The sequence below is a fragment of the Dermacentor andersoni genome, chromosome 6, assembly GCF_023375885.2.
Source record: "Dermacentor andersoni chromosome 6, qqDerAnde1_hic_scaffold, whole genome shotgun sequence".
NCBI lineage: Eukaryota > Metazoa > Arthropoda > Arachnida > Ixodida > Ixodidae > Dermacentor > Dermacentor andersoni.
In genome coordinates this window covers 30,195,246-30,219,197 of record NC_092819.1, presented here as the reverse complement: position 1 = coordinate 30,219,197, position 23,952 = coordinate 30,195,246, and the positions used below count along the sequence as shown (strand labels likewise).

Genomic DNA, 23,952 nt, shown 5'->3' with positions numbered 1-23,952 from the left:
TTTCCCTATTCAAACATCTTTGATGTTGTCTTGACACCTAGTTGATGTGTACCCAAAAAACTGACAATTTTTCTGTTATGTAGCCGCCGATATGCAATCATGGTACTGCATGCAAATTCCCCAAGCGTGCAAAAAATCATGAATTGTAACTCATTTAATGTGACAAATTCATGGAAGCACACCAGATTTGTTGGCATAGGGCTTGTTGACAAAGACAACTTCAGTGCGCCACGAAAATGGGGGTGTGGGGTCATTGCAGTAGTAGAAGACACACTGGTGATCACCTTGTCAAGTTTTAGAAAGGGATAATGGGGAAGAAAAGGTGAGAAAGATGAAGGGCAAGTGACAACAGGGAACCGAGCTTATCAAACTTGGTGTAGGAAATGGTGGCTTGCCCCCTGAGGAATGTGAAAGAGCACTGAGTGAAAGAACAAGGAATGACTTGCGAGGTGTGCATCCGGCTTTCGGCAAGACATGATCTGTGTATAGCCTGCGGCCACAGGACCAGGCTGACCTGCACGTGCCTCAGCGACTTGACAATTTGATGTGCAGATATTCTAGCCACCATAATGCAGGAATGCCTTGCAGACAAATCCCATGCCAAGCAAGCCATGCTCCAATTGGCGTTCATTTTGAAATTGTGATCTCAGAAGAGGATATAACCAATTTTTTTCGTGTTCAATTCTGGCACGGCAGTGCATGTAGTTGTAAACATGTACATGTTTACATGAAGCATGTAAAGCAAGAAAAGCCCTCGGTGCTTGACAATCCCATCAAGAACTGAATTATTCATGTATATGTGAAGGCGTGGTATTTTGTTTGATGTGATAAAAAATATGTGCAGTCTTCTGAATAGCACTGCCACTTTTAACATGTCAGTATGGTATCAGCAGGCCCGAATTCTTAGCCCCTATTCTTCCTACTATATTGTGAAGTTAATTCAGGGACCTTTGTTCTTTTCTTTTGCAGTTTCAGAAGCTGGGAATGCTTGGCAGCATGAGCCGCATGATGAAACCCTAGCAGCCCGCAGCAGATGTGAAGCGGGGTTAAGACGTTTTGCTCAAGCTGCCCGGTCTTTTTACTTATGTGACCGCAGCGCGTGTTTACATGTATGCTATTAAAACCTATCCCTTAGCCCTATGTCTCATTATTATTCAGCTTCACTTTCATTAAATATAGCAGCTTCTGCTCAACTCAAGCATGATAACACTAAGAACTACTTTCTGGTACCTTTACTAAATCATAGATGATGCTAAGGGCGCCATACCCGTGTGGAGGCATGAGTGCTCCATGTTACAATAGTCATCCTTTTTAGTGGTTTCACTATTATTATTCTTCGTGGTGAATTCAACACAGAAAAATAAGATATGATAGCAGCATATGGAAGTTAATCACACTGCATTGAAGTGCAAGAATGAACATGCATATTGCAGTTCAACTGTATTACAAGCTATATAACTTATGCTGCACGTACCACTTGTTTTCCATTGTCCAGCATATGGACAAGCAGTATTGGATTGGCCAAACTTTAATAAAGGCCCTGCAGGATGCACGTCAACGCGCAGTGGGCATCTCCCATGCAGGACCGATGGGACAAGCAGTACTCCACATGAAATTGGATACTGTAGTACTAGTGCGGATACACCTGGTGGTGGTGAATTGGGAAAGTGAACATAGAGAGGTATGCATCTGCACACATTGTGATGTTGAAAAACAACTCTGTACTGAGGAAAGAGCGGACCACACAAGCAGCTATCTGTACTTAGGAAAAATATGCATTTCTTTATTGTAGCTCTCAGGAAGCAGGTCACACAATGCTTTGTACACATGTCAGAAAAGAATTGAAAACAAGGGAAAGTGAAGGAGGACATGGCCCTCTTTTTAGCACGTATGCCATTTTGCATACAGACTAATAATCACACATGTTACACAAGTTGACCGCTGTGTATTTGTTCAGATGGCATCAAAGTGCGACCGACTGATTGGCAGCCAGTAATGCAGTTGTGCTTGAAGTGACCTGCGGTAATGAAGCTGCACTGTAATATGAAGTGATGTGGCTCAAAGAAGCCAGTGCAAAATTAGCACACTTTTGTTTCACCCGTCAATAGAAAATTTTAAGCTGTTCGAGCTGTGCATACTAAATAGCTGCTCTGCATGGCTTAATTATAAACTGCAACTAAAGCAACATATAAATATGGCCCTATTCGGTACTAAGGGAAATATTTGGCACCAGATGCTTCAATGGTAAGCATGATGCTGACTTGAAATCAAACATGGATGTGTTTTATTTTTCTCTTTTTTTTTACTCAAGTTCCCATGTTTGTCAGGTTAAAAAATTGTGCCACCTAAAAATTGAAAAGCAATACATGCCTCAGTGCTCTATAGTGCAGGGTGCATTGCACCTAGCTCATCCAACATCATTTTAGTACTTTCATGAACACTGCATACTGCTGTGCTTGCAGCTTGACACAGATTTTCCTCATGTGAGCTGCAAGTGATAACCATCAGAGCAAGAATGTTGCCTTTCATTTGCAACAAGCATAAAATGTTCAAAGATGCAAAAGATACATCCTGCCAGCCAATGCATCCTAGAGATCGCACAAAGCATGCACTCTGAGCCATGACGTCATGCATGTAGGCCAACCACCCGCACACTTCAATGGGGATTAACAATGTTCATCACCAAGTGTAACGAAAGTGCTAGCATACATAACAGACGTCACAGTCAAGACAGTGTGCAATCTTATCAGAAGAGTGTCATTTCAATGCATGCGCACTCACCAATACTACAATTTTGAAACTTCATGTGAAAGCTACGCAAGCTGTCACAAAGCACTTGTTACTTTGTGCATTCCGTGGTCATCATAAACTTTAGTAACAGCCAAGGATATGGATCAAGTTTTAAAAAAGTTTTTTTACATGCCAATACCAATACTAATAACAATATGATTATGAGGCACCCCGTAGTGGGGGACTCCAGATTAATTTTGACCCCTTGGGGTTCTTTAACGTGCACCCAATGCACGGCACACAGGTGTTTTTACATTTTGCCTCCGTCAAAGCAGATCAAGTTTGTACAGGAAAGTGTCCATGCAACTTTTCGAACTATAACATGCAGTTATCAATGAGCATACGCAATGTTTTCATAAGTCTTCTTTAGCAGAAACGCAAGGAAACACAATGCTTTATAGTCACGTGCACCATGTTCTTGTGCTTTGGCTATCATAGACATATGCTGCATTATATTTTTGGTAGTAAATGTAGCCCAACAGAATAGCTGAACTAGCTTCCACAGCACTGTACAAAGTGTATAAACCTAACCATAGTAAACTTAGCAAGAGCATGCAGTACATCTTGCATGAGTGCGAGGGAAATGGCATGTGATTTGGCAAAATTGTCTCCTACCAGCAGTGTAACAATGCCCCATTAAAAGTGAAACAGCAGGCATGAGCATGAAATTTTTTTCCACATGCAAAGCGGTACTTAATCCCCAAGTCCTTATCTTATCAGCAACACATTAACTCACGCAGGTTCAAGCACAATTGCATTGCCATTTTTTTTCGACAAATCACTTCAAACATGAGACAAAACATCGCGGAAAAACCGTGGCAGTGTCTCAGACATAATTATTACAGAAAATCGCAGAAGCGAAAGGCAGGCGATTACAGCCTCATTAAAGTGGATGATGTGAAACATACGTAAAAGTGATCTGACAGTATGGGATCTGCCATGAGCAGTAAGGACTAGAGTGTGCAGTGACATATACACAAGTGAATGATATGAACATCAAGCTAGTTTCATAAATACAACATGGTGAAGACAGTCTTATAATCTTTAAAGATTGGCATGGCAAGAAACTGTTGGTAGAATACTCAAGAAGCAAAGAAAAAGAAAAAAGAACTTGGCATAAGGTTAAACACTGCCTTCAAGTGGTGTGCAGGCTGCTAACACAACACGATTCCACGGGAAGAAAATGCATCACTTCTGCTATCTTTCTTGTGCCGTTAATGGAAGACAATGGCTGCTCAATGTCCCTTATGAGAACTCTTCAATTCATGCTTCTCACAATTGGGACTCTACAACTCTTACCTCTCAGTGTTTCCCGCAAGTCCACAATTCCCAATTCCATTACAAATCTACAAAGCACAGTCGACTTATGGAAATTTTGGATCACCCAAAATTCAGTTAATCTAAACAAAATGCCAAACTTCGGTTAGTTTCCTGTGTTACCAATGCAAGCAGCCTTTAGATTAACCAAATTTTTTTTTACTCCTGGGGAAAAGAAGGGTAGCCAAGAACAGCTAATGTTTGAACATCCATGAAATATGAATGTACAAAATGTACATAAGTTTGATATCTTGGCTTATATGTATGTTGACGAGAACCACGAGATGATGCCACTGACAGAACCATGTATTCTTCAATTTTATTAACATCCCAGGGACTTCTTTTTATCTCCCTCTCTCTCTTCTTGTTTAATAGATAGGTGGTGGCCAAATGAGAGGGAGGTGTTACAGGAAGATGGAGATCAGATAAGGTTATGAGGCAGCTTGTCCCAAATTACCTCATGGGCTAGGAGAGACTCCAGGAAGATTGAAATTGAAATTGATTAACAAGAACTTTCAGCTTTAAGCCAACATTTTGCAAGGCCCCTTGCCAATGTTGGCTCCAGCCTGAGGCTTCCGCCGTTTGCCCTCTGCCAAAATATTTTAGTAGTGGCCCAGTCACATACTCTTGCAAACTCTACATAAATTTGTCTTGTGTGTATACCTTGCTTGTATAAGAATTTATTATTTTTTTTATAATTCAACTTCAGGCAACTTAAACAAAACTGTGGTTCCTGGGAGCTTAAGTAATGAGAGTCGGCTGTACATACGTTGTGCTGCATTGCCCATGTCATGGTAATACACATTTACTAACAGAAGATACACGGCAGGTTTTTGGCTGATGCATGAATACTTTTAAGAGAATATAAGCAAAATGAGCTACTGCACGGAATCTTGGCAGATAAGGATTCGATAAGGATAAGGATATGCACACATGCAACAGCTATTAGCTACTGACGCTTATCTCGTAAATATGCGTAGTTGTGCACCTTACAAGGCAATTCCAGGAATATCCAGCACGATGTACAATACATTAATACAAGTTTGAGAACTACAGAAGAAAAAGTTGCGTTCTTTCGCTGAGAAAGCCCTCCCTGCCTCTTCACTGCCTTTCCACAAAGCACCTTGGTGGGCAGTTTCTGAAATTCTTCCACAGCACCTGGCAGACATGTTAAATGCTAAGTAGAATATATTTGTAGTTGTCGTTGGCTCAGCTAAGTTTGTACTTCATTCTTTGAATTGCAAACACGCATACAATCATCACAGCACAGGACATTTAAAGTTTGTTCTTGATTTTAGTTGAGATGCAGTCTCAACGTCAGTCCTACAACTAAATATTAGGTTTATGGCAGGAACATTTCTTGGAGTGGGAGGTAAGTCACAGAGATGCCACATTATAAAGTAGTGGTATGCTAATGCTTAACAGAGACACTCATTTGAAGAGCATGCAATTAGGATTTTTTCCTATCACTGCTTATCAAAGGCAGCTGCAAGGGCAGGGGTACAAAGAGCTTCATATTTTTCTTACTAGACTGAAATCTGACACTACTGTATGCATGAATTGCCAGTATCAAAATGACGGGTTCTACATGGATTCATATAAACTTCATCCTTTTGGCTTCCTTTTTAATCTTCTTGAAGGTAATAACTGTGGCAAATTCATTATGGCCAAATTATTAGTCTTAATTGCCCTCTCATTTCTTCTATTTGGATGTTTTCAAAACATTTCAGAGTAAAAGAAGCATTCAGAATTGAAATGTATGCGTCTTTGGAGAGTTCTAGGTCCAAATATCATCACTGTTCAGTAATACATATTATGACATGACACTCACTAACCGAAACAGATGTGATAAAATGAATTACTTGTGAAAGCACAACAGTTAATTGATTCAGTCAAACCTTGTAAGGCAAAACCTACACGAAAGCAAGGACACTACAGTGCGATTTCTCAACAATAAAACAACAGCGAGTCACAGAAGAATCCATCTATCCACAATCTAAAGATGGTTGGGTCAGTGCAGTGTCGCATTTCTCCCTAGTAACTTTAGCACTTCACAGCAGGCAGACTTGACATCACCGGCTTTAGAATTGTCATTTAAAGAGTGGCAGTTGTAAGCATGACACACACGCTTACGTTTTGTAATGCAAGACGAGGCTATGGTGAAGATATTTATGTACATGACATGAGTAAGAGCTTCAGATATATAAGAAATCCACTATTGAACAACAAGAAGTGAAGCATACTATAGCTATGCTGGTATGTTGTATTGTCACAAACGTTCCCCCAAGCATGAAAACTAAAATTTCTGTCTATGTACACAACAGGTTGCACATTTTCCCTACAGTTACGAGAAGGATAAAAAATGATTACATATAACTCACCTTAAATTACATCATAATAGTCGCTCTGGTGCAGTCAATAAGCTATTCATTCAGACAACCATGGCTACAATGTACCCTGAATTCAAGATATGCTCTTGCAGCTTCTGCAATCACGGAGCTGAAGCCCCCAAGATTCGCACAATTGGATTGCTTAAAGGGAAGCTGAAGAGGTTTCAGAATAATAATTCAACCGAGCACAATGTGTGAACCCTCTTAGTATACATTTCCATAATTTATGCCTTTCCTGAAGATCTTCAAAAACCTTCAGAAAGAATGCAAATGGTGTGCTCAAATTTGACAATTTCTCTTTTTTTCACTTCCCTTTTGTCAGAACATTTCTACAGGTATATAATCCAGATTGCAATGTGTGTGCCACGGCATACATCTACAGTAAGCCATTTATTTATAAATAGCATGCTATCTATAAATAGTATGCTATACTATTTACATAGCATACATTTACAGCAGAGACAAAAATGCATATTTCTAGCACAACCATGAAACTAAGCGAACATCAGTTCCTCAAACATTTTTAAGTTACTCCAGCTTCCCTTTAACACCAGCTGCACACTGATAAACACACAGGCAGCAGCAGGCCCCGAACCCTTATTACACATCAGATGTTGGTACAAGAGCAGTGCACCAGCAACATTCCAGCATGATATGACACAACAAGCAGACACCATAGTCATTAGTGTCCAATTAGCATGTTACAATTAGCGCATGTGACAAAGAATGACAGCAATAATTCTACAATTACTGTGTAAGATTTCGATACGGCTTCCATAGTGAACAAGAATGTATCATTTCTTGAAATAAGTGCTGCACTAGTACTATTAAAGTGTCTACTAATAAATCCAAATGCAAAATTTCAGAGGCAAGCAGAGGAACAATAATGCAAGGTTAAGAAAGATTGGAAATTATGATAAATTTGACACAAGAACAGCACAGGTGCTAATAAAACATAAATCAGCCAACATAAGGATCACATTTCGACATCACTGGAACGTTGATGAATTGGAGCGCAATAGAGGGAAGCAGCCTCTGTACCAAAAGATATCGGCTCATACACATGCATCAACTCAGAAGCATAGTGGTTTTCAGGAACTAGTCATTATAAACAGTGAGAGAACTTGCTCATGGACAACAAGTACAGTAGAGGTGGCACAATTAGACATATGACACCAGTATACACAAAACAAACAGGAGAGTAGGCGCACACAGAACTGACTTGCAACAAATCCTGGATCAGGATTTCTTTCACTGAATTTAATTCCTTTCTTATCGATCGTCACTCACGCGCAGCCAATCCTGGTGATAACATTGGCAGAGCACCACTTGGACCACTGATAAATAGTCGAAAGGAAAAGGATTCGAATAGAACAGTTACATTAGCCTCTCCCTGCATCCCTATCCATCTGCTAACTGCTTTCGTGCCCATCTTTTGTGTGGCCATCTTCACATCTTACGATCCATCATAAAGCCAAACTTTCCACTCTCTCAGCGGTAGCAACATATAATGTCCATAGATATTGTAACAGTGCTGATGGATGCATATTACCTCAAGGACTCGGCCAGGAATCACTTCCAAGTCTGCTGTTATGATTGCATCATATCAAAACATCTCGGATAAGCTCTTCCATAATGCCAGACTTTATTTAGCTTGGTATATGCCTAGCACACATAAAATGAAGGAACTTGCAAATATTTTCTTTTAACTGTGCTTCTAATCGAGGCATGGCTATGGAAGTTCCCTAAACTATCTATACGATACTGCTTTGCAGCAAATAATTAAAATTTTTTAAGTTTAGAAGCTTTAAAATGGCAACTCCAGCAACTCTTTTTTATACCAACACAGCCTGTGGTAGCTAGCTGAATTTGCTTAAGAACTGAATAATTTTACGTAAGTAAAAAGGAAGAAAAAAAAGAGAACCAGAATTACACTATGTAAACTTTAGGAGCAAGCGTGCCTTACATGTTGGGGGTTGCCTTGCCCACTCTCTTTACCCCCTCTCCCCTTTAGAAGAAGCCTACCTATATATACTGTGCCAAGCATGTTGCCTTGAAAAAGAGAAGTCCACTTGTCGAAACATTGGCTCCCACTTTTAGCTTGTTCTTGTCTCGCTCATCATCTTGCATTTTCATCTTCCACCTTCCCCTTGTTTTCCCTTGATTTGACCAAGACATACACAATTTTCATTGCAATTATGGACTGTACCATTGTTATGTGCTGGCCTAAACGCATCAATATCAACATAATTACGACAGAGTTATTTTGGCAAGTTTTCCCTGATTGAACTGAATCACGCAACACAAGAAAGTATGTACTGCATTATGGCTGATCACAGCACTTATAGACGTTGCCACCAGTAATGGTGTTGTTAGATTCGTGCATTCGTATTCAAGCTAATACCTCCCGCTAGTCCGTCTCCATCATGCGGAGGTGTGTATGGGAGATGATACTTGGCAAAGAAAAATAAACGGCAGAAAAGGATGGTGTACTCGGAGTGTGTTCAACTCCTTTACGAAACATTGTGTGTAATAAAACATAATAAACTTCAGTATAAGCTTGTTAACTTAAATTTCAAGAGAGTATAGAAAAAAAAAAAGATGTCAGAGGCCTGGCACGTGTGACCTTCTGGTACAGCACGGACTTCCAGTCCATGTTTTCTGTGCTTTAAATGGTCCTCAGTGCCGAGTCGTGAACAATAGATACTTTTTTGGTGTGGCAGTGTGAATAATTAAACAACATCGATGCACACTGGAAGACATAACAGCATGCCCACAAGAAAATTTGGAAGTGCAATCGGTAATTCTGGTTATGTAGGAACACTATCAAACTATTTATGAAGCTTCTGCATTTTTCTGAAAATCACTTCTGCGTTCGAAAACAGTCTTGGTAAGCCATGTCTACAAGATGTCGTTTACAGTGTCTACACCACTTTGTTAGCAGCCACATGCATTGTTATGTGCACACCTGGATGTGCACATAAATGTGTGCTTTAGCATCGCACATTCTAATAAACTGGTGCACTGCCTTCAAATTAATGGACTTCTAACACCGCAGAATAAGGCATATGTTTGCCGCAGCCAGAGATCAGTAGCATAAACTGATTACCAAAATTAGCTAGGTTTAAATTAACAAGCTTCTACTGCAAGGATTAGCAAAAGGATAGAGAGCTTATTCCTGAAATAAGTAGCAGTTTACTTAGTCCAATGGTTAATTCATTGGCTGTTAACTGCTACACTTGGCTTTGAAATGGAAGAGTTTTGCAAAACACATACATATTCGCAGCTTTTTCTCGGTTCAATAGCTGTACGTACCTTCGTACAGTTACTGGATACATTCATACATGTGAAAAGAAAACATTACCTGATTTACAGCTACTCTACACTAAGCTTATGTTGCCCAGTTTGTGAATTTTAGCGACACCATTTTGAACTGCAGTTTTGACAGCAAAAATTAGGTGCATCTTTTAACAGCACCGCTCTTTTACTTCCAAGCTATAGTGGCAGCATAAGAATGCATAAAATGTAAGATGTGATGAGCACACAAAAGAAAGTAATTAACATAAAGAATAGAGCAATTAGTACTTTGTGGAATGTAGCAACTGCAGTGGAATATGCTGCTGGTCACAAAAGATTGCTCAAACGTTACCTTTACAGCCACAATTTTATCTGGATACCTTGTATTGTGAAGGTCGAAGTGTAGGGCTATAAAGACATTCACATTCTTTAGAAAAAAGAAAAAAAAATGTCACACATTATCTAGTTACATTAAAATGCTTTTTTTCTCCTTGCATTAATAAATTTCCCAAAGTTCTAGATAAAAGGCACAAGATACAAGCATTTTGCAACATAATAAAAACAAAATGAAATATATCAAAACGGTGGGAAGTCCAGTGAAATGTTACGTACGTTTTTCATAGAAAATAAAAACACTGATGATTTGTTCTTGAAGAGAAGGAGATGAAGAAATGGCTGTAATAAAAGTTGAGTGAAAATGATAAAATTTTAAAAACAGCAAATTAAGAAAAATAAAGCCCAACTACATTAAAACAAGAACAAAACATCACTCTACAGGTAATTCTGCCTGTACTGCCCATGCCTACGCAACTATACTTTCTTCGCGATACAGTAGCAATTATTAATGCTCATGGCTTCAGCATTTTACAAAAAAGGTAAGTCTTTAGCACAGTTTGCTTACATTCCAGGCACTTCCCATGATTCATAACTAAAGCACATATTTATAGCTGCACAGCATGCGTTGACAAGCGAGGATGAAACAATTGCAAGAATCGCTCGCGATTCCACAAAAAGAAAGATATACAAACTTAGCTACCACCTCTATGATATCCATGCTGCTCGCTGAGTTACAGAGAATATGCTGCCTTGAGCTACCTTGTGGAGTTTTTAATAGGAAGTAATTGCTTGGGAGAAGAATTTTCAATTCCTCTACATTCACAGATTGCTTTTTCAAGCCCGAGTCTTGCCTAAGGAGTGCACCTAGCACTTTAACATTATTCTCAGGAACTCCTTGGTTCATCTGAGCAAAAGTGGAAACTGTTCTCGTCTGCAAACGAAGTCCTCAAGAAAGCAAGACAGGCCACTTAATGGATTGGTGTTGCGAACAGACTCTGGAGAAGCCCTGCCATTAACGTGTTGCTTGTTTACTTCATTTTACAAGCAAATGACAAGCACTGATGGTGAATACACTACACTAATATACGAAGCAGACTACAAGATGTACCCTAAACGCAAGATTTTAGCAGTGAACATGAAATAATTTCTCAAGTTGCAGGCGCAACTTGCAGGCGCAACGAGAAGTGCATGTATAAACTTATACTGTCTTAAAAAACTAAGTCTATAATGATTGAAATGGTGAATGACTGCAGGTATAATGTCACAATCATTATTATTGCACAAGAGTGAAAGTCTGTCTAAAACATACTCCCATGCTAGACAGGCGCCATTCGAGCATAATCAACGGAAAAGGAACTGGAAGTATGCGCTGCAAACATGGCTCGCAACACATCATTACAATACAAAAGAATAACAAATGATGCATTGAACCCTGTTTTGATTACAATGAAGAAATAAAAGCGCAGACACCGCAGTCATTACAGGCACAATTACTGAACGCTTTCTGAAAAAAGTTGCATGCAACTCGCAGCAATAACACTACATAAGCAGCATCTCAACAAATCTCAACTCAAGCTCACTGTTTAACAGAGAACACAAACACAACACAAAACACTGTTTACAACTTGGAAAAGAAAGCCAGCCAGGCATCCTGCAACATATGTGCACTGAGCACCTGCCAAACAAACTATTTGCAATAGCCCTCTCTGCCATAATTCCACAAAATTTAGGCCCATCTGTTGACATAGTTCTTATGGAAGTTCCATAAAACAATACATGAAGCTGAGAAAGCTTCCCACTGGAAATGGTACTTAGCGACTGTGTGCAGCGCTAGCGTACATTTGATTCAACACATGCACACAGAACCGGGCAGAATTACATTGCATTAAAGAAGTGGGAAAACCTTACGACAGCCGAAGTTTCAGAAGATGTACTCCCTTTCCTTGTGCTCTGACGAACGGCCAGCTGAGTTGCGTGCCCATGTGATGGGTATTGGCTCGTTGTCTGTCACAAGCTCAAGGGCTGCGACAACGTCTGTGGAGCCTCGGATGACTTCGTAGAGCGCTGCTCCTCCATTTGTGTTGTTTATGGGCTCGCTGCTTCCATCATCAAGGTTTGCATTGAGGCTGTATGTGCTGGTAGCCCGCTCAGCTGTCTCCACACTGGTTGTCAGGTTGCTGTCACTGCTCCTCCAAATTCTCGCCTGCACACCAAGACACCTGCTGGCAGACGTTGCTGGCCTGCCAATGGACCCATCATCAGCTTCATCTCTATGCCTCACTCTTTCGTAACCTGGCTCCTCTGAGCTGCTGTCTTCAGCACCACGCTCTGATGTAGAACTGTCATCCGACGCCTGCTTCCAAACCGGACTAGGCACCGGTGATTCTGTGCTACTGCCTGTTCCTCTCATCAGGCTGTAGCCAAGCTTTCGAACCATGTCATCTTGAACACTTTCATACGTCTCGTCACTTGACCCATTATTGTCCTGCTTTGCAGTGCTGGCAGTAGCTGATGCTAGACAAGCTCCCGTTTTTCTGTAGCCAAAGTCCCCACCCATGCCACGGCCACGCCATGACCGGCCTCCACCACTCCTGTCTTTGATTCTCTCGTATCCAGGATCACTATCTGCTTGGCTGCATGCATCGCTGTGACTCCTATGGATCCGCTCGTAGCCAGGGTCGCTTGTGTCATCCTCTCCTCTCCGACAAATCTGTTCGTATCCTGGATCGCTTCCTTCATCTTCAGCAAGACCATGGCGACCCTTGATTCTTTCATAACCGTAGTCTGCTGTGGAACCACTGTCCTGTTGAGACAGCCCGCGAGCACTGGTCACCACTTCATCCTCGTGGACAGTCGACGCTTTGTCGCTCTTCCGAATCTGCTCGTAATGAGGGTCAAGGGCTCCCTCGGAGTACTCTGTTGCGGCATCCTTACGAAGCGTCTCATAGTCTGGTTCCTTGTCAAATCTCTTGGCAACCTTCTCGTATCCCGAGTCCGAAATGCCATCACTTCCATGCCCACCAGTCACTCTCTCATAACAAGGATCTGTGTCACTGGAGTCCTGGTGGTAAACCCTTTCGTACGCGGGATCTGCGTATTCTTCCGGTGGCGGTGGAAGTGCCTCAACCAGCTCCTTCTTCTCTTCCAACTCACGCACCAGAGTGACATTGGTGCATGAGACAACAGACTCGATGTTAGGAGGCATCGACCGCGGTCTATCATGCACGAGGAAGGCTTCATGCAACGGTGCTACTAAGGACTTCTTTCCTTCAGCACTTTCTTCCTGAGAAGCAACTGCTGCAGCAACAGGTTGGCGGTGGGGCTTGTGAACTTTGGCATACAGTTCGTCCAAATTAGCCGGGCCTTCTGTCATGGAGGCCACACCTTCCGATACGTGGATAGTCTGCCTCTGCTTGTTGCACTTGTCAACAGCAGAGTACAGGCTCCCGACATCAATGTCGGGGCTGGGTGCTCCGAGCGATGATGCCGATGTAACAGATGCTGGGAATAAGAAAAGAAAAAAGGAAAATATTTAATGAAGGCTAATGTCAAAAGGAAGATTACAAAAAAACCTCAGCATGTGTGAGTCCTCTGTGTCCAATAAAATTACATATATATATGTATATATTATTAAAATAAAAATAAAAGCACAGACATGTCGTCGATACATCGGAGGACAAGCTGATGACATAATATAGTAAGCAGAACAAAGCACCCAGTGCCTTAAGAATATACTCCCAATTCTGCTGCTTACACAGTACTGCAGCGCTATTTGAAGAAAGTAAAAAGGCAATGTAGTGCTCATTCTGCACTCTGCTATGCAGTGTCCTTGCAACATTTTTATGACCAAACCTATCTTGCAGAGTGTTGGATGCAAAGTATGAAGTGAAGCACACTACCCAAACAAATAACTGGTTTAACAAGCTTAAGAGAAGAACTGCAAAAGGGGAACAAGAACACTGCACATAATGGATAACACAGGCTACCAAGTGAGCCATAATCAACATTAGCAATGCTGCAACACACAGTTGTCATATGCCTTTTGCAGTGGATTATACAGGAAAGAAACCTGCTGCCATAGGCTGCTTAAATATGGTAGCCTCCTCCACAGTCTAAGCGATATGGCCTTCAATATGCTGGTGTTGAAAGCCATGGTACTCAGTAGTTTAGAATTTGCTTTTTCAATTACAACTATGTTAACATATATACCAGGGAATGCTATCATTCGCTGATGCACATCACCTCAAGTTTGTAAGTCACAAAAGAAACATGTAATACACCCAGTCAGGATCATCAAGGCCAGCTGGTGATTGAGTCGTGGGGTGTAATGTCCCAAAGCAACATTGGGGCTATGAGAGATGCCAGTGCATGGCACCAGGTTAATTTTCATCACCTAGCTTATGTGCAACTGCATTTAAATACACAAGCACTTTTTTCCTTTTGCCCCCATAGAAATGTGGTCACTGCAACAATAGAACCAGCAACCACCTCGTGCTCAGCAGCTGAAAGCCATAGCCATAGAGAGACACCACGGCAGGTCATCATCATCAGCAGCAGCAGCGTACGTTTATGTCCACTGCAGGACGAAGGCCTCTCTCAGTGATTTCCAATTACTTCATCAAGAGCCATAAGGGAGGTAGTGGCTGAATGCTGCACCTGGGAGGCTAATTCCTGTTATGGTGAGGGAATGTCTTTCTTGAAGCTTAGTGGGCCTTCCTGCTTCAGTTGAACCTGGCCCAGTATAGCCCCACTGGCTCTCGGCCAATTGCAATTACTCAGTGCACCAAAAGGCCATAACAAATTCAAAATCTAGTGCATGCTCCCACATAATGTCGTTAAGCACCTCAGCAGCTATAGTGGTATCGGTTTTAATGCTGTGGCATTGCATAGAAGTTCTTCTACAGGCCACGAACTTTGCAAGGGAGCTGGCAATGTGAACAAAGAACAAGTGTTTGAAAGAGCCAAAAAAATTTCACCAAGTTTGCATACAAATTAGAGTGACATCTCATTACTATGAACTTCACATTAACAATATTTTTCACCTTAACCAAAATTTGAGAAACCCCCAGCCAGAAGCCTACTGTTTTCATATAAAAATATTGATACATGCATATTGCGTGTTTCTTGTGGACGATGCACGCGGGCGCCCCGACGAAGACGACGAACGCTCTCCGGCTTTCGAGCTGTCGGCTCAACTGGCCAGCACTGCATTATCCTTTGTAAATATACTTTGTAAATAGTCTCCAGTTGTTAATCCTTTGTTCGTGTAACATTTTGGTGGAGGGCGCCGTTCCCCGTCCTCGCCATAAAGCTCCGCAGCAGCTGCACCGTCCTGCTTTCCGCCATGGCTCCCGGTGACGACATCTCGTCTGCTTCTACTCCTGCAACCCCGCCAACAAAGTACGTTATGGTTACCAACCCCCGTGATCCTGGCATTTTCTCTGGCCAAGATAATGCCGACGTTGAGGAATGCCTTAACCTGTCTAAGTGTGTTAGCCAAAACAACCGCTGGGACCCTACCATTATGCTAGCGAATGTCCTTTTCTACTTGGGCGGAATCCCTTGTGTCTGGTTCCGCACACTCGAGGATGAGATCTCTAGCAGGAATGCTTTCAAGGAGAAGCTCAGCGACCTCTTTGGAAGCCCCACCAATCAGCAGCTGGCTGCTATAAAAGAGCTTGCTACTCGAGTTCAGTCTTCTACTGAATTGTATGTCTCGTACATACACGATGTGCTCGCTCTTTGCCGGAAAGTCGATGACAAAATGGCCGAGGTTGACAAAGTCGGTCATGTACTCAAAGGGATCGTGGACGACGCGTTGAACTTGTTGGTATTCAACAATGTCTCTACCATTGACGTCATTGTCAAGGAATGCCGCCGCTTTGAGCTCGCCAAAAGCCACCGCGACATTCCACAGTTCTCCCAGCTCCCTAACACGGCTGTGAGGTTGTCTTGTGCCAACCTTACCGCTTCACCACCCTTAAATGAGCACGTCACACATATTGTGAGCTGTGAGCTCGAGGCTACAAGTCCTGCGCCGTTCCATCCACGCCCATTTGACCCCCACGTTTGACCAATCAGCCCCAGCGATCTCTCTCGTTCAGGCAGGAGTGCGGCAAGAATTTGTCAACCTCTGTTTTCCTCCTGCCTGCTCCATCTCCCGACCTGACGCCCGACTGGTGCTGACAGCTCCGCCTCAGAGCAATCTGTATTCCCCTCCCAGATACCGCAACCCTACCGAGTGGAGAACTCCGGAAGACAAGCCCATTTGCTTCCGTTGCCTCCACATTGGCCACCTCGCTCGCCACTGCCGCACTTCCTGGATGTCGCCGTATTCGAGCTCCTTTTCCCTGTCTCCTCGCCCCCCCCCCCATATGTCTATCCACGCCGTTACTCGCCTCGCCGTATGCCTCCTACCTCAGGCGTATGCGTCGATGACAGTTGTCCTGCTCGCTCGCCGTCACCTCAACGCCGTCACCTCAACGCCGTCGGTGCCCGTCACCTCAGCTGCGTCGCTATTCGTCGCCGACCAATTACGGACCCTCCCGGAAGGAAAACTAGACCATGCAGCTCCTGGGGGTAGTGCTGCATTATCTTTGTTGTGTCAAAATCCTCCACTGGCATTCCCAACGAACCAGAACTTGCTTGATGTTCATGTCGACGGTGTCCCTTTGACAGCATTGATACTGGAGCCCAGGTGTCCACATAATGAGCTATAACCTCCATTGTCAACTGAGGAAGGTTTTCATGCCTTCTACTACTCGAGCCGTACGCATGGCCGATGGTAGCACTGTTGACGTCACTGGAATGTGTACTTCCCGTATCAGCATCCCCGACTGCCACGTTCCTGTTCTTTTTACAGTGCTGACCAATTGTCCCCATGACCTAATCGTCGGACTCAACTTTCTTACGGCACATTCAGCTTTGATCAACTGTTCTGCCCTTTGCCTCGAACTTCCTCTACTCACGCATACTCGTGCCGAACTGCTGAACAACTTTAGTACAACCGCCTTCGTCCGCCTGCTGCCTAAAGCCTTGACTTTCATCAATTTGCTATAATCTTTTCCTGTGTCCGATGGAGATTACGTCGCCACAGCTGTTCCTGATGTCCTTTTGATGCGCAATATCACTGTGCCCCACTTCGTCGTCACCGTCGCCGATAACCGGACATGTCTCCCCGTCGTCAATTTTGGCCTGACAAAGGAAGTTCTACCCCAAGGCATATCGGTTGCCACGCTACGCGCTATCGGAGATGACCACGTTACCACTTTTTCAGTAGACGTCTGTTCAGATTCTTCACCATGTTCCCAGGATGCTATTTGCCCTAACGCAACATTTCATCTCATGATTGCTACGGACCTATTGCCTGAGCAAGCAGCAGCTCTGTGTCGCCTTTTGGTTTCCTTCCACGACATCTTCGACCTCGACAATCGTCAATTGGGCCAGACTTCAATTGTTAAGCATCACATAAATACTGGTGATGCAGGTCCTATTCATCGCCGGCCAAATCGAGTTTCTGCTTCAGAGCGCAAGGTTATTCAAGATGAAGTGAACAAGTTGCTTGCCAAAGGTACTGTTAAACCTTCATCAAGCCCTTGGGTGTTGCCCGTGGTACTTGTTAAAAAGATGGCACATGGCGTTTCTGCGTAGGTTATCGTCATCTATACTGCATTACCTAGAAAGATGTCTACCCCTTGACTCGCATTGACGACGCCCTCAATTGTCTCCACGGTGTCAAATACTTTTCATCAATAGACCTTCGGTCTGGTTAACGGCAAATTTCTGTGGCTGAAAAGGACCAAGAGAAGACCACGTTCATGACCCCTAATGGTCTATATCAATTAAAAGCTATGCCATTCGGTCTATGCAACGTTCTAGCAATATTCGAACCTATGATGGACTCTTTGCTTCAAGGGTTCAAATGGTCAACACGCCTCCGCTAACTAGACGACATTCTCGTATTTTCAGCTACATTTGAGACACACCTTGAACACTTATCAGCTGTTCTTCATGTCTTCCATGAGGCTGGTCTGCAGCTAAATTCATCGAAGCGTCACTTCGGTCGTCGTCAAATTACAGTGCTGGGCCACCTTGTCAACACTTCCGGCATTAAACCAGAGCCGGCGAAAATTCATGCTGTCACGTCTTTTACTGTACCTCAGTCTGTCGAAGATGTTTGAAGTTTTGTGGGACTCTGCTCCTACTTCCGACGCTTTGTTAAAGACTTCGCAGCGATTGCCCGACCGCTTACTGATCTTCTGAAGAAGGACATGCGGTTTACGTGGGGCCCTGTTCAAACTGCCGCGTTTGCCGAGCTCACCAATATCCTCAGCACGCCACCTATACTGGCCCACTTTGACCTGTCCTCTCCTACAGAGGTGCGTACCGATGCCAGTGGTCACGGTATCGGAACTGTCTTAGCACAGCGCCAACAAGGTCAAGATCGTGTTATCGCCTACGCTAGCCACCTCCTCACAGCAGCGGAGCACAACTATTCGATATCAGATCGTGAATGCCTGGCTCTCGTCTGAGTGGTTTCCAAATTCCACCCGTACTTGTATGGCACACACTTCTCTGTCATCACGGACCACCACGCACTCTGCTGGCTTTCCTCGCTCAAGGATCCTACCGGCCGGCTTGGTCGCTGCGCTCTGCGGCTGCAAGAATATTCCTATGCAGTAGCATACAAGTCGGGCCGATTACATCGAGACGCAGACTGTTTATCACACAATCCAGTGGACGAACCACCTGCAGACCCTGACCCGAATGCCGACGCTTCCGTTTTCTATGTTTCTCAGCTGCTACACGTTGCCGACGAGCAACGCCGTGATGCCACCTTGCGCGCCATCATTGATGGCTTGGAATCTTCGCCTTCTGATTCGTCCCTTCACCTGTTTGTTCTCCGGGATTATGTATTATACCGCCACAATGTACACCCTGACGGGCCTGCCCTACTCCTCGTCATTCCTAAGCACCTCCGGTCAGCTGTTTTCCAAGAAGTTATTGATTTACCAAGAGCAGGTCACCTTGGCATCTCCCGCACCTGCGACCGGATTCGCCGACGTTTTTTTTGGCCAGGCCTTGTCCGCTCCGTCCGGAAATATGTTGCGGCGTGTGAGAAATGCCAGCGCTGAAAAACACCATCGACACTCCCTGCCGGGTGCCTTCAACCACTCGACATTCCTTCGGAGCTGTTCTTTCGCGTTGGCTTGGCCTTACTTGGCCCTTTCCCTATATCCATGTCTGGCAACAAGTGGGTCGCTGTGGCGACAGATTATGCCACACACTACGCCATTACCAGAGCCCTTCCAACAAGCTGCGCCACAGATGTCGCCGATTTTCTTTGACAGGACGTGATTCTGCAGCATGGCACTCCACACCAACTGCTCATTGACCGTGGTCAGACATTTCTTTCTAAAGTCATCGCCGACATCCTGCAGTTCTGCTCAACCAAGCACAAGCTGACAACGTCTTACCATCCACAGACTAATGGTCTCGCAAAGCGTCTGAATCGTACCCTAACAGACATGCTTGCAAAGTATGTCTCGTCCGACCATACTGATTGGGACCTTGTCCTACCCTATGTCACTTTTGCATATAATTCTTTGCGTCACGACACTGCCGGTTATTCCCCGTTTTTTCTGTTGTTCGGCCGAGAACCCACATTGCCACAGGACGCATCCCTTCCATTCACCGTAGCAGAGACCAGCGAGTATGCACTTGGTGCCATCACCAGGCCAGCCCAAGCACACGAAATTGCCCGCACTCGCCTCTTGACCTCGCAAGAGAAGCAAGCAATGGCGTTTGTACGATCGCCAGCACAGAAACGTCCACTTTTTGCCTGGATATCTGGTACTCCTGTGGTCCCCGACTCGTCACGTTGGCCTGTCAGAAAAACTTGTCTTGGTACACAGGCCCATATCGAGTGCTGCGTGCCGTGACTCCAGTTACCTACGAAATCACCCCAGTCAGTACCAGTGCCGCATCTGCCTCGAATTTCACTGACGTTGTGCATGTCGCACGCCTCAAACCATATTACTCTCCAGTTATCACTGATATTTGGACGCACCGGGCTGATGCTTGCGCTGCCGGGGATAATGATACATGCACATTGCGGCTTTCTTGTGGAAAATGCACGTGGGCGCCGTGACGAAGACGACGAACACTCTCTGGCTCTCGAGCTGTTCGCTCAACTGGCCAGCGCTACGTTATCCTTTGGAAATATCCTTTGTAAATAGTCTCCAGTTGTTAATCCTTCGTTCGCGTAACAATATAATAGAATATCATTCATACGATTCCTTTACATACAATCTCTTGGCATCAATGTCTGCGATCGAGGACACCGAAAAATGATGCAATAGAGTCACGCATCTGTTTTAGCAGCTCATACATTCCCAGAAAATACTATCTTTCGACACCAACATTCAGTAAATCACCAAAGTGTGATCGTATGATTTTTTAAAGCCAATAAATCCCACGTAAAAATAAAAGGTGCGAGGTGCGTGTGATAGAGAACAGTAGGCACCAGCCACAGCAGCTTTCTCACAATCCTCGCGGTTGATGATACGGCTGAGCTGTCTCTCATGCAGTTAAGTGACGGCCAGACGTAGGCTTCAAGCTGAACTTGCCTCGTGTTGCAGCTCTTGTTTATGCTACAGGTTTGACAGTGGTCATCGCTTGTCAGATAAAATTAAGGCATCAGTTTATTCTACCGACCACCATTTTGTGTGAAAAGCAAACTGTAGCCAATGTTTGTGTCACCGGTGGAAACATGCATGCGGTGGCTGGTATGTTGAGGAGCTGGCTGATTCGCACCACGGCTTCCCAATATTGTGTAGGTGTTCATACAGTTCAAACCATTTATATAATGAACTCGATAGTACTGCAAATGGTGGTCGTCATTCAAAACACTCAAATGTAAACGACACTGTAGCTGGTGCCGGCAGTTACGATTGGCATCACTTTGGTCCGAAAATAGGATTTTCAGTACCTTCATTTTTGTTTCCAGCACTTTTCCACATCTAATCGCAGGTTTCCAAGAAACTTCATCTAAAGAATGAAATATGGCATCGCAGCCCTTTCAAAACGGTGCCTGACCTTTTCCGATGAACTGGCATTTCGAAACTAGAATCGCATTCGCTGTCATTATTTCTTCAAAAGCTTGCGATATATTTTGCTATGAGTGGGACACGAGTGGACTCTGGACACGATGGCAAAGTGTCCTTGTTGGCTTGAAGTGGAAACTACTGCGGCATGCCTGTATTTTGCAAAGGTCTTGCCATTATGGCTGCCGCATCGGCCGCAAGCGTGCTGAGAGCCACGCAGCTATGCTTCTTTTGTGTGTTGCTTTGGCCGAAAAAGTGTGAAGTTGAAAAGGTAGAATGGATTCATGAAATGTTATCAAACAAAGTAAACGAAACGTCGACGAACTGTAACCTTCAACTTGTTGCTTCCCTGGCAGCAGCTCATCGTGCCACATTCACATTGACTCATGCCTTGTGAATATCAACAGCAGCGCTTAGCATCCGTCAGTTCAAACTGGTTCAAATTGTCCGAACACCACACGCAATGCAGTGCGTGCGGTGCTGCATGAAGAACTGCGCAAAAACGAGAGTGCCGCAGCAGTACAGTCCAAGATCGTGCGGTGCCACACGGAGAACTCTATACTACACTTGGAGACAACTTTCTGTGGCTATGAAGGGAAAGCTAAAGGGGCGGAGCTTATGCAAATGTGTTACCGCGTCAAGTAGACTGCCAGTGTTTAACAGTGCTTTGGTTGCTCAGAACAGATGCTGAATCAGTGCAGCTTCCACATGCGACGGTTTCGCGTTTGCCTAGAAGCGGAAAGGAAAAGCCACAAAACAAGTAACCTTTTACATTCAGTGGCGTGTTTTGTCTTATTGAGCTGTTGCTAATAAGGTGTTTACCATATATGCTCCTATATAAGCCGCACTTTTTTTCATCAAATTTTCTCAGGTGCGGGTTGTACGTGAATCAGGCATATAGCTACACAATAGCACACTGTAGTGCCACTGCAACTCCTGTGTCAGACTATTAAAAAACTGTTGACAGACATAAACTTTTATTTCACTATTTCTTGTCGCTTTCAAGCTAATCACTCTCGGGCAAGCTCAGCTCATTGGCACTTTCACCACTGTCAGGCGAGCTCACCTCATTGGCGCGCTCCCAAAGCTGGTCGTCCTCTGCGCAGTCCACGATGTTTGATATCTCCGTGACTCTAAAGCTCTTTTATTTATTTATTTATTTATTTATTTATTTGAGTTAGGGCATTATATAGGGGGGGGGGACGAAAAAGTTCGAGCGTAAGTGCAATGTGTATGATGCAAATAACATAGGAAGACATTAGGAAAAATTTTTTAAAATTGATCTAAATGTCGAACAGAAAAACAAAATAGAAAAAAAGGAAGAAAGATAAAGAAATGGAGTTTACATTGTTTGGTAGCATGAAAAAGGCATGAAAACCTGATACGCGATGTAGTCAATCAGTACCTATCAGAACATTAGTTTAAACATACAATCGAATGATGATTTAGGTAAATAACCTACAGAAATACATATCAGATGAAACAGAATGAATCTTACACAATGCCAAGCACATGAAAACACTGTTTAAGTAAATAATCAAGCAAATGTGGTTTCGAACAGGTTGATACACTCTAAAAAGGTTAGCAGTGCTGCATAAAATGACGACGATTCCGTAAGCAAGATAATGTTTGAAGGTAGCGAGTTGCATTCGGCAATAGATAAAACTAGAGGTGAATTTTGATAAGCGTTGGTCCTGGCAAATATAGGTTTTACTTTATGAACATGGTCTCCGTGGGTCGAGTTGTGGGGAGCGGGAAGAATATGGGCTCGAACGAATGCAATGTTGCTATGGTAAAGACTATGGAAGAAGGACAACTGTGATAATTTCCTGCGCATGTTGATTGCGATGGTGTCCACTGACACGGAACACCACATGTCAAGAATCCAAACGCACACTTGCTGAAGAGACGCTCGCTTCAGTCGCCCTGTCGGAGTCACTTCGTGGTTGCCCGCGACGATCCACTCAGTGTAGCACTGCTGAAATTCAGTCTTGAATGGCCAGTTTGCGCAAACATCGAGTGGTTGCAGCATGCTTGTCAAGCCACCAGGAATCATGGCCAAGTCCGTTTGGCAGTCAGCCAGCCAAGCCTTCACTCGATCTGTTAGGTCGATGCACAACGATGATGATAATGATATGCAGCGAGTGCGAAAAACTAACTGGTGTCATTTTGTAGCACTTTATGGGACTAGGTGCGATTTTTGGCGCATTCTGTATTTTTTTTTTCTTAAAATTTTTGCGTCCAGAAGTGAGGGGTGCGGGCTATACACAGGGGCGGCTTATACACAATTATACACAGTATGTAGTCTGTTCCTTAGCTTAAACTAACGTGGATGAAAAATGGGACTGTTTTCAGAAGCGCTCTCACTTGCGCGCTTCTGGAAAGTTTTCAGCGAGTATAGTGTGCTGCCATTGTGGCCTCGGAGATTGGAGGCCACGGCCACCGTACGTTGTACTGCTTCGCCTTGAAGCTTGATGGAGATATGGCTTGAAAGCATGGTTACCGTAGCATGGTTGAAATTGGTCATTTTCCCCCCAGCCTCTGAAATCCACGCAGGCAGCTCGCTCATCTCAGCAGCTAAATCTTCGCTGCGGTCGGGCTGGAGCAGGTGGGTGTGCCGCTGTGAATCCAGTTCAGTTGCGCTTCTGTGCTTCGGAACTTCGCTTGCGCCCTCCTTTTACAGCGAGTGAGTTTGAAGTGTTCGCCACAACAGTCCG

At 43.9% G+C, this 23,952-nt stretch overlaps 2 protein-coding genes across 3 annotated transcripts in view; one reads left to right on the top strand and one right to left on the bottom strand.

Annotated features, from left to right (window-relative positions):
- Positions 1–1,136, top strand: part of LOC126521467 (uncharacterized) — a 31,569-nt gene extending 30,433 nt beyond the window's left edge. Inside the window, exon 16 of the mRNA XM_072288662.1 lies at positions 970–1,136. Within this exon, the coding sequence (XP_072144763.1) occupies positions 970–1,020 (51 nt within the window). The 3' untranslated portion in view covers positions 1,021–1,136. The remainder of the gene's footprint in view (positions 1–969) is intronic.
- Positions 1,137–1,757: 621 nt separating this feature from the next.
- Positions 1,758–23,952, bottom strand: part of LOC126521464 (uncharacterized) — a 38,287-nt gene continuing 16,092 nt past the window's right edge. For both annotated transcript variants that reach the window (XM_055066028.2, XM_050170168.3), the window contains exon 9: positions 1,758–13,631. In XM_055066028.2, the coding sequence (XP_054922003.2) occupies positions 12,052–13,631 (1,580 nt within the window). In that variant the 3' untranslated portion in view covers positions 1,758–12,051. The remainder of the gene's footprint in view (positions 13,632–23,952) is intronic.